Source organism: Rhinoraja longicauda, chromosome 41 (genome assembly GCF_053455715.1).
Source record: "Rhinoraja longicauda isolate Sanriku21f chromosome 41, sRhiLon1.1, whole genome shotgun sequence".
NCBI classification, from domain to species: Eukaryota; Metazoa; Chordata; class Chondrichthyes; order Rajiformes; family Arhynchobatidae; genus Rhinoraja; species Rhinoraja longicauda.
In genome coordinates, this window is record NC_135993.1 from 13,055,687 (window position 1) to 13,073,422 (window position 17,736).

General features: G+C 40.6%; 1 protein-coding gene across 5 annotated transcripts in view; it reads left to right on the top strand.

The window, feature by feature from the left end:
• Nucleotides 1-17,736, top strand: part of LOC144611871 (ryanodine receptor 1-like) — a 479,550-nt gene that overhangs the window by 342,914 nt on the left and 118,900 nt on the right. For 4 of the 5 annotated variants that reach the window (XM_078431182.1, XM_078431183.1, XM_078431185.1 and 1 more), the window contains exons 67-71: nucleotides 2,081-2,401; nucleotides 4,298-4,538; nucleotides 6,472-6,559; nucleotides 7,802-7,894; nucleotides 14,129-14,146. In XM_078431182.1, coding sequence (XP_078287308.1) covers nucleotides 2,081-2,401; nucleotides 4,298-4,538; nucleotides 6,472-6,559; nucleotides 7,802-7,894; nucleotides 14,129-14,146 — 761 coding nt within the window. The remainder of the gene's footprint in view (nucleotides 1-2,080; nucleotides 2,402-4,297; nucleotides 4,539-6,471; nucleotides 6,560-7,801; nucleotides 7,895-14,128; nucleotides 14,147-17,736) is intronic. The other variant, XM_078431184.1, reaches the window with a different exon arrangement.

Here is a 17,736-nt window from a genome sequence, read left to right on the forward strand (position 1 = left end):
TGGAGAAGGTGCAGAGGAGATTCACTAGGTTGTTGCTTGGGACAGAAAGTCTCAGTGTGCCAAGGAGAGGAGACGCCAGATAGGCCAAGTTTGGTCCCTTGGAGCACGTTAATTTTATAACGCTTTAAAGTGAGGAGGACTTTACAACAAACTGATTCTGCACTTCATGATTCTTGAGATAAATTACAATTTTCTGGTCATATTTCCTCTCCTTCCATCACTGAGTATGCTAAAAGTTAGCTGAGGCATAAAAAAATGCTCAGATTCAGCTGTGCTGAGTTAAACGTGTTAAAATGTGGTAGTGCACATGCATTTAAGAGCCGTACAGAACAGAAACAGGCACTTTGACCCGCATGTGTAGGCCGACATTATACTCGACAATACTCGTCTCATTCTTGGTGTATCAATTGCTCCTCCTGAAGCTCCTTAAAAGTTGAAGATATCTACTTCTACTGCCTTTTAAGATTACAAACATTCTTTGGGTGAAAACATTTCTTCCTCAAATTCCCTTAGAAATTATTTTTCGTTACTTTAAACCGATGCCATTATGAAGAAGGGTCTCGACTTGAAACGTCACCCATTCCTTCTCTCCAGAGATGCTGCCTGTCCCGCTGAGTTACTCCAGCTTTTTGTGTCTATCTTTGGTATAAACCATCATCTGCAGTTCCTTCCTACAGATGAAACATTTATTACTAACTACCTTATCTATGTCTCTCCTAGTTCTGAATGCCGCCATCACGGTCCCCTCATGCACCAGTGCTCCAAGCAACACTAACACAGCCTATCCGGTATCTCCTCTCCAGCAAACACTGAGACTTTCTATCCCGGGCAACATCTTGTTCTTCTTTTAAGGAATGCATTGTGCATTACACAGTAGAATGGGTCTTGCACAGCTAAACTTCCTCTACTCTACCTTCTTGTGCTTTGTGGAGAATGTGGATTAGAGCTTGGAATTAAGGTGAAGAGCATTTCTGGAGGAGAAAATCATTGAGAGGAGGGAGCAGAGGAAGGAGATTTTACTGTGTAGTTAATTAAAGTTCAGATATGGAGGTTGGTGGCAGTTAAACTTTGGAGACCTGTTTTGTTAAAAGGAGCGTGGTTTCAATTGGGAGGAGACTTATTTTGTGCACCATCCAGGGTAGGTGAATTTAGACAAGGAGCTGACTGAGGGAGGGGTCCGTCAAAGAGAGTTCAAAGAGGGATTGTTTGGGAAGATGATCAAAGGTGTTGGCAGGATCATTTATGGAGGTTGTAGGGGTGCAGGGATCAGTCAGAGGCACAGTTAGAATCAGTGGGGGTTGTAGTCAGTTGGGGAGGTGATCAAGGGAATAATGGAGAAATGATTGGGCATGTTAGTGGGATAATCAGTTGGGGTGAAGTTCAAGAGTGAGATGTTTAGTCAGAGAATCAATTCAGAGGAGCATTGGGGGGTAGAGGAGAGGAAGGGGAGGGAGGGGGTAGAGGAGAGGAAAGGGATGGAGGGGGTAGAGGAGAGGAAGGGGAGGGAGGGGGTAGAGGAGGAAGGGGAGGGAGGGGGTAGAGGAGAGGAAGGGGAGGGAGAGGGTAGAGGAGAGGAAGGGGAGGGAGGGAGGAGAGGAAGGGGAGGGAGGGGGTAGAGGAGAGGAAGGGGAGGGAGGGGGTAGAGGAGAGGAAGGGTAGGGATGATGATCAGTGAGAAGGCATGGGTGTGATTAGTGGCACAAAATGTACCTGGAAGAGAGGAATGTCTTGGACTTCAGCAGAAACAGATAAGGTCAGTCCTGCAAGTAATGCCAAAGTAAGTCATAGACCTGCTTTCACAACCCAAACCTGCTCTGCTCACAGGCCAAAATGTCCAATGTTGTGCTTTTATGTCGTTTTATACAGCATTACTGTTCTTATTCAGCAGCCAACAAATGTATGTGCTTTGTATACAAAAAACCCTAATCAAAGTCCCCAAAACATACCACCATTGCAATACACACAAACATGTGTTGTGATTGAATTTCTTGGGCAGTACTGTACATCACTGTATTTAAATGATGCATACAATATTACTCTCTGAGCTGATTGGATAAAATGATTTTTTTTCTTTTGACAGTTTTGGGTTTGCCAAACAGTGTTGAGGAAATGTCTCCAGACATTCCTGATCTGGATCACCTCATGAAAGAAATTAATGACCTCGCAGAGTCTGGTGCTCGATATACGGAGATGCCACATGTTATTGAAATCACACTTCCCATGTTGTGTAACTATCTGCCACGATGGTGGGAACAGGGACCTGAGAATATTGCCGATGAAAATGAAATACACTGTACAAGCATCACCTCTGAACACCTCAATGCCATGCTGGGAAACATTCTGAAGATTATAGTTAACAATTTGGGTATTGATGAAGCATCTTGGATGAAAAGACTTGCAGGTATATATCAATTAAGAATAATAAGAAAGTAAGCAAGATAAAGGAAGGAAGAAAGCTTTTGTCTGAGTTAAACTCCTGAGAGCCCATTATAATTTGTTAGTCATTTGTTAGTCATTTTGCCTTAATACCTGTACTAATTTTTCTCCAAATTTCAGTCATATTACATTTTAATTTTCACGTTTAACTTTGTTTTTAGTGTAGTCTTAATTCGTACAATTCCTTATCATGAGTACCTCATATTCCCATTCATTGAGGGAGCATCTTTTGGATGAAGTATTAACTGGTGCACATCAGATGATGTAAAATGGAGAAGACGAGCAGGGGAATTATCTCTGGTATCTTTGCTCACATTTTGTCCCTCAGCTAACACAACTAAATAGATTATCGTCACATTATTACCATACCAATTGTGAGAGCTCATTGTGCGTAAATTCGCTGTCACATTTCCCATGTTATGGCTTGTGCAGGCTTTAAGGATCCTGGGATGTGCTGAGATTGTGAACAATGCTTATAGTCACCACAACAGTGGGCAGATAGGCAAAATAATTAAATTCCACAAGCCTGCAGTTAGTTAATTGAAGATATAATAGTTACAGGATGAAAGTTCCCTTATAGAAAATAATATTGTTTTCATTCAGAACCTCATCCAGTGATTTTGGCCTTGCATGTTCTGAGATACACTATTAACGAGGAACCATGGTTTTATAGACAATAGACAATAGGTGCAGGAGGAGGCCATTCGGCCCTTTGAGCCAGCACCGCCATTCAATGTGATCATGGCTGATCATTCTCAATCAGTACCCCGTTCCTGCCTTCTCCTCATACCCCCTGACTCCGCTATCCTTAAGAGCTCTATCCAGCTCTCTCTTGAATGCATTCAGAGAATTGGCCTCCACTGCCTTCTGAGGCAGAGAATTCCACAGATTCACAACTCTCTGACTGAAAAGGTTTTTTCTCATCTCAGTTCATAATGGCCTACCCCTTATTCTTAAACTGTGGCCCCTGGTTCTGGACTCCCCCAACATTGGGAACATGTTTCCTGCCTCTAACGTGTCCAACCCCTTAATAATCTTATACGTTTCGATAAGATCTTCTCTCATCCTTCTAAATTCCAGTGTATACAAGCCTAGTCGCTCCAGTCTTTCAACATATGACAGTCCCGCCATGGTAACTGCAAAAAGCCTATTTCCTCCAATTAAATGTTGTATGATTTATACCTAACTTATATATCTGCCCATGGCAACTCTGCACATTTTTTCACTCTTGCTGAGAAAAATCTGAAAAATGACTGAATTTTCCAAAAAGCTTCCAATTTTTCACACATTTCATTGGATTTGTAACGATGACTTAACGGATAGTGATAGCAGTGCTGCAGATGCCCAGTAGGAGTATACATGAAATTAGATAAAGTGAAAGCTCATGTTGTCATTAAAAATATATCCAATGCAACAAGTAGTTAATTATAATTATTTACAATGTGAACTCCTCTGTTTACATTTTATATTGCGCCTCTTGCAAAACATGACCAGTCAGGGATACTCCCAGTGTCCATAGCAACATATATGCAGAAAGTGTATCCAGATACTGCGGGTGGCCAACTGCATATGTTTCCAACTGCATTACATTTGTTTCCATCATGTACTGTCTTTTGTTCCTGGTTGATGTTAATCTTAATGTTCACATTAACAACAGTGTTATTCCATGAAGAAAGCATAAAATTGATTATATAAAGATTTTTGTTCCTGGATTTGAATCTATAAAATTTTAATAAAAGGTAAATTATATATTAAAAAGGGCCACTAATGCCACAACCAATAATCTGGAATTGTTGGTGCTTACGTTTCTTTTCAATCAAACTTAATTGTATCTGAATTCTTTTTTATTTTCTCCATCCAGTGTTTGCACAACCAATTATCAGCAAGGCCAAGCCTGAACTATTGAAATCCCATTTCATCCCTACCATGGAAAAGTTAAAGAAGAGATCAAAAAAAGTAGTGGCTGAGGAGGATCAATTGCGCATGGAGGGCAAGGGTGACGTCGAGGAGTGTGAATTACTAATTCGCGATGAATTTTCTGTTCTCTGTCGTGATTTGTATGCTTTGTATCCACTGCTGATTCGTTACGTAGACAATAACAGGTAAATGTACCATGTTATAGAAAAATGTAATCTCTTGGGCTGGGAGTGATTTTTTTAAAAAGTTTTAAAAATCAAAAATATCACCCAAGTCATACACTGATATGATTTGTAGGCATGGGATATGAGAAAGCTATTTTATTAGATTTTAAGCGTTGCAGTGTGTTTTATATGAAATAGTTGTGGGCCAAGATTTTTCAGGCTTGAGAAATCCAGTAGCAGAATGGTTAGATTCCAGTTAATGCCTTGAGAACTTGACTGAAGGGCAGCGGTAATTCATGGCAAGATGGCTCAAAACATGTAGAATGCCCCTCCTGCACAATATGGGTGGTCAAGAGACCTCCGGTGCAGGAGATGTATCCAGATACAGCTACTGTCCAACTGCATTAGATTCAGGGAATGGAATGGAATCTGCATGGAATCTGGCCATTTGCTTCAACCACTCCATGCTGACTAGGTTTTATAACTGAGTTAGCACATTTGCCTGCGTTAGGTCCATAGACCTCTACACCTTTCCTGTTTATGTACCTGTCTAAATAACTTTAAAATGTCTGCATTGTACCCACCTCTACAGCTTCCTCTGATAGCTCGTTCTATATTTGCATCAGCCTCTGAAGAAATTACGCCTTGGATCTCTTGTTAAATCTTTCTCCTCTCACCTTAAACCTATGCCCTCTAGTTCTGGACTTCTGTACCATAGGAAAAGGAATGTTACCATTCATTTTATCTCTTAACCGCTCAGCTTACTATGCTCAAAAAGTTAAAAGTCCTAACCTATCCAGTCTCTCCTTTTAACTCAAGCCCTTGAGTTCTTATAACCTCCGAATGAATCTTTTCTGGACCCTTTCCAACTTAATAAGATCCTGTCCATAGCAAGCTGTCTACTACAGCTGTAACAGGATTTCCCATCTCCTGTGCTCAATGCCTTACCAGTGAAGGCAAGGATGCCAAAAGCCTGCTTTACTTTTCTGTCTACTTGTGTTGTCACTTTCAGGGATTGTGCTCCTGTACCCTTAGGGGTTTATTTTACAATGTTGACATTTACCATGTAATTCTGGCTTGGTTTGACTTACAAAACTCCATCACCTGACCATGGGTGCTGTCTGTGTGAAGTTTATACATTCTCCCTGTGACAGTGTGGGTTTTCTCCGGGTTCACCGGTTTCCTTCTACACTCCAAAGACGTGCAGGTTTGTAGGTTAATTGGCTTTTGTAAATTGTCCCTAGTAAGTAGGATAGAATTAGTGTATGGATGATCGCTGGTCTGCGTGGACCCAGTAAGCTGAAGGACCCCTGGTTCCATGCTGTATCTCTAAACTAAACTAAACCTCACATTTGTCCGGTTTAAATTCCATCTGCCATTCCTTGGCCCACATCCCTGGTTGATCCAGATCCTTTTGTAAACTTCGATAGCTGCCTTCACTGATGATTTTAGTATCGTCCAGAATTTGCGAAGCACATTAACTGCATTGCCATCAAAATCGCTAATACAGATGACAAACAACAATGGACACTCTCAGACCCTTGCGGTATACTGCTACACTGTACACAGGCCTCCAATCAGAAAAACAACCCTCGATTCTCAATCGCTAAGTCTGTTTTGAATGCTGATCCAATGTGATCTAACCTACTGGCACACCTTCTATTCCTTGTCAAAGGCCTTGATAAATACCCTGTAGACAATATCCTCTGCTCCACCCGTGTCAATCCTCTTAGTGACTTCTTCAAAAATGCTGTCAAGTCTGTGAGATGTGATTTCCCATGTACAAAACTACACTGACTCTCCCTGATCAGAGCCAGCCTATCCAAATAGTGGTCGATCCAGTCCCTCAGAATCTCCTGTAAGTTACCCACCACTGATGTCAGACTCACCAGCCTGTAGTTCCCTATATGTCAATTTATTCACTATGTTTTTGTGTATTTCCTTATTTTCACAGAGCCAAGTGGTTAACAGAACCAAACCCCGATGCTGAAGAGCTTTTCAGGATGGTTGGAGACATCTTCATCCTGTGGTCAAAGTCACATGTATGTTCCTCAATTATCAACAAATGGTATCATAAAAAACGAGGCTCCAAGTTATCGTCGTTTCTTCATTGCTTTTGTTTTACCTCTTTATTTCCATGTAACTTAATTCTGGCATAAAAATGACAGCCAACAAGTACTTTACCCTGTGACTCAAAACTTTAGTTTAAAGTGTTTGAAATTCCTCTTTAATATTCTTGATGTCACTTTCAGCATCTGGCATTTCACATATTTATAGAAATTTAAATGTGATTTATCTGTGGCTACCTTTAGGACAATTTGGCAAAATGGGCTTGTCAGCAGCAAAAAGCGTGTTAGTACAGGGTTGCTTTTGTGATTGGCTGTCTGTGACTAGTGGCATTTCACAATGATTGGTGCTATACAACATAATTATATATCTGCTGTTTGTAATCTATAATGTTTGTACACTGCAGGCCAGGTTGGGTCTGTTTGTGCAGTCCTCAGAACAGTGTGCCAGGTGACACATTTTTGTCGCATGCAATGACCGGATATTCTGACAGTCTCGACCCGAAACATCACCTATTCCTTTTCCTTAGAGATGCTGTCTGCCCGCTGAGTTACTCCAGCTTATTGTGTCTATCTTCGGTTTAAACCAGCATCTGCAGCTCCTTCCAATACACACTGACAGAACTGAAGTGCAATATAAGACAATAACTGCAGATGCTGGTACAAATCGAAGGTATTTATTCACAAAATGCTGGAGTAACTCAGCAGGTCAGGCAGCATCTCAGGAGAGAAGGAATGGGTGACGTTTCGGGTCGAGACCCTTCTTCAGACTGATGTCAGGGGGGCGCGACAAAGGAAGGATATAGGTGGAGACAGGAAGATAGAGGGAGATCTGGGAAAGGGGGATGTGAAGAGAGGGACAGAGGAACTATCTAAAGTGGGAGAAGTCGATGTTCATACCACTGGGCTGCAAGCTAAACTGAAGTGCAATGATTGAATCACTCACCGGCGCTCCTTTCAGACATTTGGCCTGACTCTATGGTCTCTCCCTGTGACTAATTGTAGAAAGAAGAAGGTTCAATATAATCTAATGGTGATAGGGAGATAGGTGGTTTAATGGTGGTAGGGACAGTTCATTCTTCTGATAAGCTGAATCTATTTATGAGTACTGTCCTTTTTAAACTCTTGTAAATTGCTGCGATAAATGGGGTAAACACCTGTGAGTATTTGCTGAGAATCCTCCAGCAGTTTCTGAATATTTTATTTTTTTACACTCAGAATTTCAAACGTGAGGAGCAGAACTTTGTGGTGCAAAATGAAATCAACAATATGTCGTTTCTCATTGCAGACAGCAAAAGCAAGATGTCCAAGGTAAGATGACAAACGTAATCTGTGAGATTCTTATAACCATAGTACGACCCCATTTAAAGAGGATCCTTAAAATTGTCATTTATTATCATAGATTCAGAATTGAGCATCGTTTTTGAGCTTTGAGAGGTTTAAGAAATGCATGTTTATAGGAAACTGAGGGGCAACCTTTCCACACAGAAGTTGGTTGGGCATATGGCTCAAGCTACAGAGGAAGTAATTGAGGTTGGTACAATAAACCATTTAAAGGACATTTGGAAGGTACGTGGATAGGAAAGATTTAGAGAGATACAGCCCAAACGTGGGCAAATGGGACTTCCTTGAATGAGGCATCTTGGTCAGCATTACCGAGTTGGGCCAAAGGGCCTGTTTCTGTGCCATGGAACTCTGATTCAAAATCCAAAAAGGTTCCAGCGGCCTTGTGGTGTAATACTGCAAGCGCTGTTCTGTAAGGATAAAAGTTAAGACTGGCTTGTCCATGGACTCCTGGATGTTAAAGGACATAGAGCATTTGATTAAGACAATAAAGGAAGTGTATGGCAGGTATAGAATACTAAAAACAGAGAGGCCCTTTGAGTATAAAGAGTGTAAGAAATTAGGATGCAAAGAGGGGTTCTGAAATATCACAGACAGATCAGATTAAAGAAAATTCCAAGATATTAGTGAGGTTCTGGTCGGGGTAAGAAAGGAGGCATATGTTAGATAGAGGCAGCTACCGAATCAAGCAAATTGTTTGAGTAGAAGGGACGAGGCAGTACACTTAAGAAGGAAATACAGAAACAAAATGGGGACATGAGATATGCTTGGAGATTAAAGGTAATGGAGAATCTGAAGATTCTCTAAATATATTGAGAACAAAAAAGTAATTGGGAGAGAGAATAAGTCCCTTTAAGGATCAGTGTAGTCATTTATGTGTGGAGGGCAAGATCTAAATAAATACTACTTATTTGTATTTACTGTGGAGAAGGTGCGGGCAGCAAGCAAGTTCAGGAAGGAAAGCACTGATGTCCTGAAAGGTCAATATACGATAGAGGAGGTCCTCTGAGGTTGTAGGAAGTGAGGAAAGAAATCAGTGGGGCCCTTGCAGAGATTTTTGTAGGTTCATTAGCCACAGGCGAGATACCAGAAGACTGGAGAGTAGATAAGGGTTTTTTAAATGTAAGAATGTTGGTTCAGAGGATGGTGAAGAAGGTTGTCTAAGGTTGCAAGAAGATTTAGATCAAGTGGGAAAGTGGATAAAGGAATGGCAGATTATATTTAACTCCGACAAGTGCAAAATGATTAAAAATACAAAGTAAAACAAGGGTAGGTTATAAATAGTGTATGACAGGGCCATGGTAATGTTGTAGAACAGAGAAACTAAGGGTGTAAGTACAGAGTTCCCCGAATGTGGTAACACAGATAGAAGCATGTAGACCAAAGTAAATGGCACACTTGTATTCATCTTCAACATCTTGATATCCCTTCTATAGAAAGAAGATTCTAACTCGCTACCCTATTTAGGTCTCTCGTACTCTTACATGCTTCCATCAAGTACGTTTGGCATCCCTTGCCCCAGGAAAAGCATGCCCAGCCTAACCAGTCTCTCTGTCTCTATAAACAGAGACAGAAGTCCCCAATTCTGGCAACATCCTGGTGAATCTCTACTGCACTCTCTCCAGTGAAATTATTATCCTTCCTACAGTGTGGTGACCAGACTGTAATCTCTACTCCAACGCATAAAGACAAGCATGCTATATTTTTTACCACCCTATCAACCTGTGACTTTTGAGGAATTATAGACTTAGTCTTCCTGTTTATCATTATTCCTTTGTGTCCAACTACTTACAGTATATGTCCTACCTCTATCTGACTTCCCAGAATTCATCTCCCCCCCAACTTTTCGTGTGATCTATATCCTGCTGTAGCCTTATACAATCTTCATTGCAATCCACAACACTGCCAATGTTCATCTCATCCCCAAACATGCTGATCCAACATTTCCCATCCAAGTTGTTTATATATCACCAACAACAAAGATCTCAGCACTAATCCCTGTGATACACGATATGTCTCAAATCTCCAATCTGAATATCATCCTTCCACCACTCTCCTCTACCTCCAGTAACCAAGGTAAATTTAGATCCAAATAGCCATCTCAACTTTGGTCCATATGTGGCTTCATCTTCTGGACCAGCTTACCATTTGGGATCTTGTCAAATGCCTTACCAAAATTGTTATAGACAGCATCTACCAACCTGCCTTCGGTCTCCTTTGAGATAGGATTTCCTCCTCACAAAGTTATGCTTCCTGCCCCTCATCGTCCCCTCCATTTCAAATGTACATCAATATGTCCCTTAGACCTTTCTACAATAATTTTCGTACCACTGTAGTAAGGCTCACCAGCCTGTATTATCTGAATTATCCCTGCTGTGCTCCTTAAATATAGGAATAATATTAGTGATCCTCCAGTCTTCTGGTACATCATATGTGGCTAGAGAAGAAAAAAAGCAAACATCCGCTTTGTTTCCTATTGTGTCTGGGATAGATCGCATCGGACCCTGGAAATGTATTTAATCCAAGGCATCTAAAATCTCCAACTTCTTAATACTGACAAGCTCTAGACACAACCTGTGGCACCCATACTATTCCTCACTAATTTGCCAGAATGGAGGACAATAGACAATAGGTGCAGGAGTAGGCCATCCAGCCCTTCGAGCCAGCACCGCCATTCAATGCGATCATGGCTGATCACTCTCAATCAGTACCCCGTTCCTGCCTTCTCCCCATACCCCCTTACTCCGCTATCCTTAAGAGCTCTATCCAGCTCTCTCTTGAAAGCATCCAACGAACTGGCCTCCACTGCCTTCTGAGGCAGAGAATTCCACACCTTCACCACTCTCTGACTGAAAAAGTTCTTCCTCATCTCCGTTCTAAATGGCCTACCCCTTATTCTTAAACTGTGGCCCCTTGTTCTGGACTCCCCCAACATTGGGAACATGCTTCCTGCCTCTAATGTGTCCAATCCCCTAATTATCTTATATGTTTCAATAAGATCCCCCCTCATCCTTCTAAATTCCAGTGTATACAAGCCTAATTGCTCCAGCCTTTCAACATACGACAGTCCCGCCATTCCGGGAAATTAACCTAGTGAACCTACGCTGCACGCCCTCAATAGCAAGAATATCCTTCCACAAATTTGGAGACCAAAACTGCACACAGTACTCCAGGTGCGGTCTCACCAGGGCCCAGTACAACTGTAGAAGGACCTCTTTGCTCCTATACTCAACTCCTCTTGTTACAAAGGCCAACATTCCATTTGCTTTCTTCACTGCCTGCTGTACCTGCATGCTTCCTTTCAGTGACTGATGCACTAGGACACCCAGATCTCGTTGAACATCCCCTCTTCCTAACTTGACACCATTCAGATAATAATCTGCCTTTCTATTCTTACTTCCAAAGTGAATAACCTCACACTTATCTACATTAAACTGCATCTGCCATGTATCCGCCCACTCACACAACCTGTCCAAGTCACCCTGCAGCCTTATTGCATCTTCCTCACAATTCACACTACCCCCCAGCTTAGTATCGTCTGCAAATTTGCTAATGGTACTTTTAATCCCTTCATCTAAGTCATTAATGTATATCGTAAATAGCTGGGGTCCCAGCACCGAACCTTGCGGTACCCCACTGGTCACTGCCTGCCATTCCGAAAGGGACCCATTTATCCCCACTCTTTGCTTTCTGTCTGTCAACCAATTTTCTATCCATGTCAGTACCCTACCCCCAATACCATGTGCTCTAATTTTGCCCACTAATCTCCTATGTGGGACCTTGTCGAAGGCTTTCTGAAAGTCGAGGTACACCACATCCACTGACTCTCCCCTGTCAATTTTCCTAGTTACATCCTCAAAAAATTCCAGTAGATTTGTCAAGCATGATTTCCCCTTCGTAAATCCATGCTGACTCGGAATGATCCTGTTACTGCTATCCAAATGCTCAGCAATTTCGTCTTTTATAATTGACTCCAGCATCTTCCCCACCACTGATGTCAGACCAACTGGTCTATAATTACCCGTTTTCTCTCTCCCTCCTTTCTTAAAAAGTGGGATAACATTTGCTATCCTCCAATCTACAGGAACTGATCCTGAATCTATAGAACATTGAAAAATGATCTCCAATGCTTCCACTATTTCTAGAGCCACCTCCTTAAGTACCCTGGGATGCAGACCATCAGGCCCTGGGGATTTATCAGCCTTCAGTCCCATCAGTCTACCCAAAACCATTTCCTGCCTAATGTGGGAGGTGAACGTCATTGAAGAAGCTTTTGATTAGTCTGCATTTGGAAGTTTGACCACTATGTGCAGGATTAATGATGCCGTGGGGTGTAGTGTGGGAGAATTTGAGTTGTAAGGATACATCATATCACCCGCTTTCAGTTTGTCTATCTGGATAAGCATGATTATGTCAGGGCAGTATTTCTAGTAGAGAGCAGTTTACCATGATATATCTTCCAACATTAGTCCATGCTGTGGAGATTCTCATTCCTGGAGGAAACCATCAAAGCACCTCCTTCCTGAATGTTCTAATTTCAACTTCATGCCTCGTCCACTTCAGGCACAAGACATCTCTCCCAACACTTACCTCACTTATAAGGACTTAAATGCCAGCTTTATAGTATATCTGGGAATTAGTTTTCTGTTTACCCAGTTGCCTCTATCTACTCGCTGGTGGCCATACTATGTGCTACTTATTCGTGGTTGCCATGGGGTGAACAATTTAAACTCTTCTGTTATTACTACATCGCAAATTTTTGGTACCTTCATTCAATTGAGCCATTGGTTCCATCAAGACTGCTAAAGGTCCCATTTTAGCACTAACTTTGGGATGTACACCACTTCAATCTGGATTGTGGCCTATTTGCTTTTTTTCTGTGGGGCACTTGTTTGTCACTGCTGGATGCTGCCACGCTGCAGCACATCTAAATTTGGTTCAGTACAATTTCCAGTTATTTGTCATCTCCCTAAAGAGTGGCTAGTCTAAATATCCATTGTAAACTAAATTAAAAACTACCATATATTTACAATTGAATGTTTTAATATAGGTTCAATTTTGGTATGGATTGATTGACATCAATAATACTCATAAATGCAATTTGCCTTTGTGTAAAAGTGCTGAGTAAACCTCACTGGATTAGCAGTCTTTAGTTGAGTTCTCAAGAAAAGAATTACCAATCCAAAACAATCAGGGTATCAATTAGAGCAATTAGCAGAAGTGTTTGAGTTATTTATATTTTTGCAGTCAGAGTTTGAAACGTTTAATGAGTAAACCTCCAGCCTTGTGAAATGGACTCCATGAGACTTGGTTTAGTAAATTTCTAGTATTCAATTGTTTCTAGTTATGATAGTTTAACAAAACTGGCAATCAAATATATTCACTTTGGTGACTACTAAATTGACTGAAAACAGTTCCATAGAAATTATATATTCATTCAATGCAACATGTAAAATATGACAATGACTTTAGCAACAGGTTGCCTGCTACTTTTGGTAAGTATTTCGTATTATACTTGCCATTTGGTGATTTATACAATGTTTTACACACTTCGCAGGTGTAGTAAGCAGATTTTCTACCGGTTTGAGTTCAAAATCTATCTACGGAGATCACAATATAATATTACACTGTGCTACTATGTTTCAAAGAGTCTAAAATAATTCAAAAATTAGTTCTTCAACTTTTACTGAACTGTTTATTATGCTATAATTGCTCATGAGAGTAATCAACTGTGTGGCAGCTTTCCAACAACTTAATTATAAGATGAAGTTGGGTCTGAAGAAGGGTCTCAACCCAAAACGTCACCCATTCCTTCTCTCCAAAGATGCTGCCTGTCCCGCTGAGTTACTCCAGCTTCTTGTGTCTATCTTAATTATAAGAGATTCGTTTCTGTTGAATTTGAAACCTTGGATTTGATTTGAGTTTATCCAATGGATTATGTAATCCACGGAATTTACAAATCTAGACATCCATGTTATAAAAGCTTTTTCAGGCAAAATAAAATGTATTCCTATTTTTTCAGATTGTTATTAATCAGATTCATTTTGTGCATCTCTTGTGCCTTGTGTAGGTTTGATAGATTGGCACATGTAACATCTCCTTTGCCGAAGTTTTGTATGAAAATTGAAATCTCTAATAATTTCCTAATTCCTTATCTTTTCTATGGCATATTGATATCTGCGGTCGTGTCTGCCTGAATAGGCTGGAGAGGATGGACAGGTCAGAGGGCATGATGATATGAATATGCATCCGCTGTGCAGCTAGCTTCGCACTGCCGATGGCATTTTCCCGGGTTCTCCTGCTAAGGCCCTCTGATTACCATGCCGTTTTAGTTTCTATCACCAGGCTCATGGAATCAGGCACAATGTTTTATTTAATAATGAGATATATCACTAAGTTTCTAACATGCAAAACAAATTTAAAAACTTTACCTGGTAAAATTTACGAAAATAAATCAAATGTCTTTATATGAATCACTATTTTATGAAGTAAAATTCAGACTGGTGACAGAATAGACGGTGTGGCTTGGCTATACTATGTTAGGCTTAGCTGTTAAATTCAGGGAGGCATCAGCCACTGGCAAGCAAGTGATGAAGAGCACTGTGACGTCTTGCACATTCTTCAGTGTTTTGTATTTTGAATGGTTTGAGGGGAAAATGAATCAAATAATGATTTACTTACAGATGTTGATTATTGCCTTAATTGTCAATGCTAGCATGTTGCTTTTATGTGCCAGAAAAATCACAGCAACTTTCTTGTCAGTTTTTATTTCATAATGTTTTCCTGCCATACATTTATAATTTTAAATTACTATCAGTAACAAAAAAACTACAACATTAACAAAACACAAAAATATCTTTTTTTATATTGATAGAAAGATAATTAATGTTTTGATTAATATATTGACCATTAAAATATAAAATGTAATGCAAACAAAACAAGAGAATGATTGAATTGCTAAAATGGCTGAGAACCTATTTCAAGTAGTTCTGTATATGGTCATCTCCAGGTCCATTTCTATAATCACATTGTCGAAAAATATAGAAACTCATGTTTTAACCCAGCATACTTGCCTCACTATACCACATATCTCACCAGCTCCAAATGTGATAACTATATCACTCATTGTGATACCAGGACTGAATGAGTACTGGCTGGGGAGTCTGAATTTTTTCTTGTATTCCATATTTCTTCCTCCCTTTATCCACAGCACCACTTTACTAAATAACTATGTTATTTTCACTGCATTTGCAGACATTTAATAAGAATTGCAACAATCTTATGGCCTGTTCTTTAACTGAACTGAACCATCAGAAGTGTGGTGTGCTTTCGGAATTAATAGAGAAATTATACAAAAACTCTCCCAGCTATTTTTTCCTCATTGTTATAAGTACATAAATGATTGGAGCAGAATTAGGCCATTCGGCCCATCAAGTCTACTCTGCCGTTCAATCATGGCTGATCTAACTCTCCCCATCAACCCCATTCTCCTATCTTAACCCCGGACACCTGTACTAACCAAGAATCTATCTATCTCTGCCTTAAAAATATCCATTGCCTTGGCCTCCACAGCCTTCTTTCCTCCACAGCCTTCTGTGGCAGAATTCCCCAGATTCACCACCCTCTGACTGAAGAAATTCCTTCTCATCTCCTCCCTAAGGGAACGTTCTTTTATTCTGAGGCTATGACCTCTGGTCCAAGACTCTCCCACAAGTGGAAATGCCCTCTCCACATCCACTCTATTCAAGCCTTTCATTATATGGTAAGTTTAAGTGAGATCCCCCCTCATCCTTCTAAACTCCAGCAAGGAGAGGCCCAACGCGGTCAAACGCTCATCATATATTAACCCACTCATTCCTGGGATCATTCTCGTAAACATCCTCTGGACTCTCTCCAGTGCCAGCCCATCCTTCCTCAGATATGGAGCCTAATATTGCTCACAATACCCCAAATGCAGTCTGACCAGCGCCTTATAAAGCCTCAGCATTTGTATTCTACTCCTCTCGAAATAAATGCTAGCATTGCATTTGCCTTCCTTATTACCGATCTGACTTGCAGATTAACTTTTTGGGAAACTTGCACTAACACTCCCAAGTCCCTTTGCACCTCTGTCCACAGTACATGACGTTGTAAGGCAATAATTCCATTGCGCATTTAGAAGCATTGGTTCCAGCAGGTAAACTTTCGGTCTCGACCGGAAACATCACCCATTCCTTCTCTCCAGAGATGTTGCCTGTCCACCTTACTGAGTTACTCCAGAATTTTGTGTCTATCTTAGGTAAATTTTCCCATCAGGTATCCCATTTATAGTGCCATAATAAACAATAGATATATTTATATGAATTTTGAACATACATTTTTGATGTTCAAGAATTTTCAATGGGTACTCCAGAAAATAATCATTTTATTCACCTGTTATTCTTACAGATTAGTATCAAACCTTTAATTCTCTTTCTCAGTCTTCGTGTTCCACGAGTAGACCTTGCTCTCTGCACTACACAAATGATTTATTATTATGAGGGATTTATTATTCTAGAATTTATCCTTTGAAGAATCATATGGCCTGAAAGCAAATATGTATACATCTGTGCTATAATCTTATTGCTGGTTAAGATGTTTGACCGCACTAAGTTTTAATACACAGACATTAAACGTGCATTAGTATTTTTATGTAAACACTTGGGAATGTGTCAGTTTTGCACTTTGTTATCAAAAATTAATTTGCAGTGATTTTCAGATGCAGACATAGTATTATGCACTGAAGTTATTTATCTTCCCTCATCGGCCCAATCTATTGACAAGGGTACGGAGGGTTTCAAGGTAGATCAATGCACCTTAGTTTGTGTTATTTCTCCTGTTGCAAAGAACTAACTTGTAAATAGTAAAAATGACCCTTGCCTTTAGTCAGTGGTGACCAGGTCACTGAAACCTCCTGAGCAGGGAGACAAATTCCTGGAAGGGGACCATTGGATGTGTAATGTCCATTCAAGGAGCATAAGTTTTAAATAATCTACTTTAGCTAATGTAACAAAGTTTAAAAAGAAAATAATATTTTTCACAATAGGTGGTGTTCTAGAAATTTATCAGTATTCACAGAGACCCATTTTTCAGTCTTAGAAACATGGAAAATAGGTGCAGGAGGAGGCCATTCGGCCCTTCGAGCCAGCACCGCCATTCATTGTGATCATGGCTGATTGCCCCAGTCAGTAACCCGTGCCTGCCTTCTCCCTATATCCCTTGATTCCACTAGCCCCTAGAGCTCTAACTATCTACCTTGTGGGACCACCGCTTATAAATTTAAAGTTAGGTGCTACCAAATTGGCTGTATACGAGGGTTAGCCTTTCCTTCACATGCTGCACCAGGGCAGAGTGCGCCATGAAGCCCAACTAATGCGGAGTAATGGATCAGAAGGGTGGATGTCAGATGTTGATTGGTGGCAGTGCAGAGGGACTGATGAGGGGTTGGTGATCAATGATGGGGATATAGGGGTGGGATATGAGGAGGGAAGCTGTGATTGTGCTGCAGGCACATTTCAGATGGTCAGTCTTCAGTTTGCTTGATTGGAGCAGTGGGAGATTGATGGGTGAAGGAATGATCTGTGTCCAACTTCCATGGATGTGCAAAATTACCTGCCTGGGTCGATTTAATTCATTTTGTTGACATAGCCTTTGATTCTGATATACAGTACCCTCCATAATGTTTGGGACATTATTTGCCTCTGTACTCCACAATTTGAGATTTGTAATAGAAAATATCACATGTGGTTAAAGTGCACATTGTCAGATTTTATTAAATGCTAACTTTATAC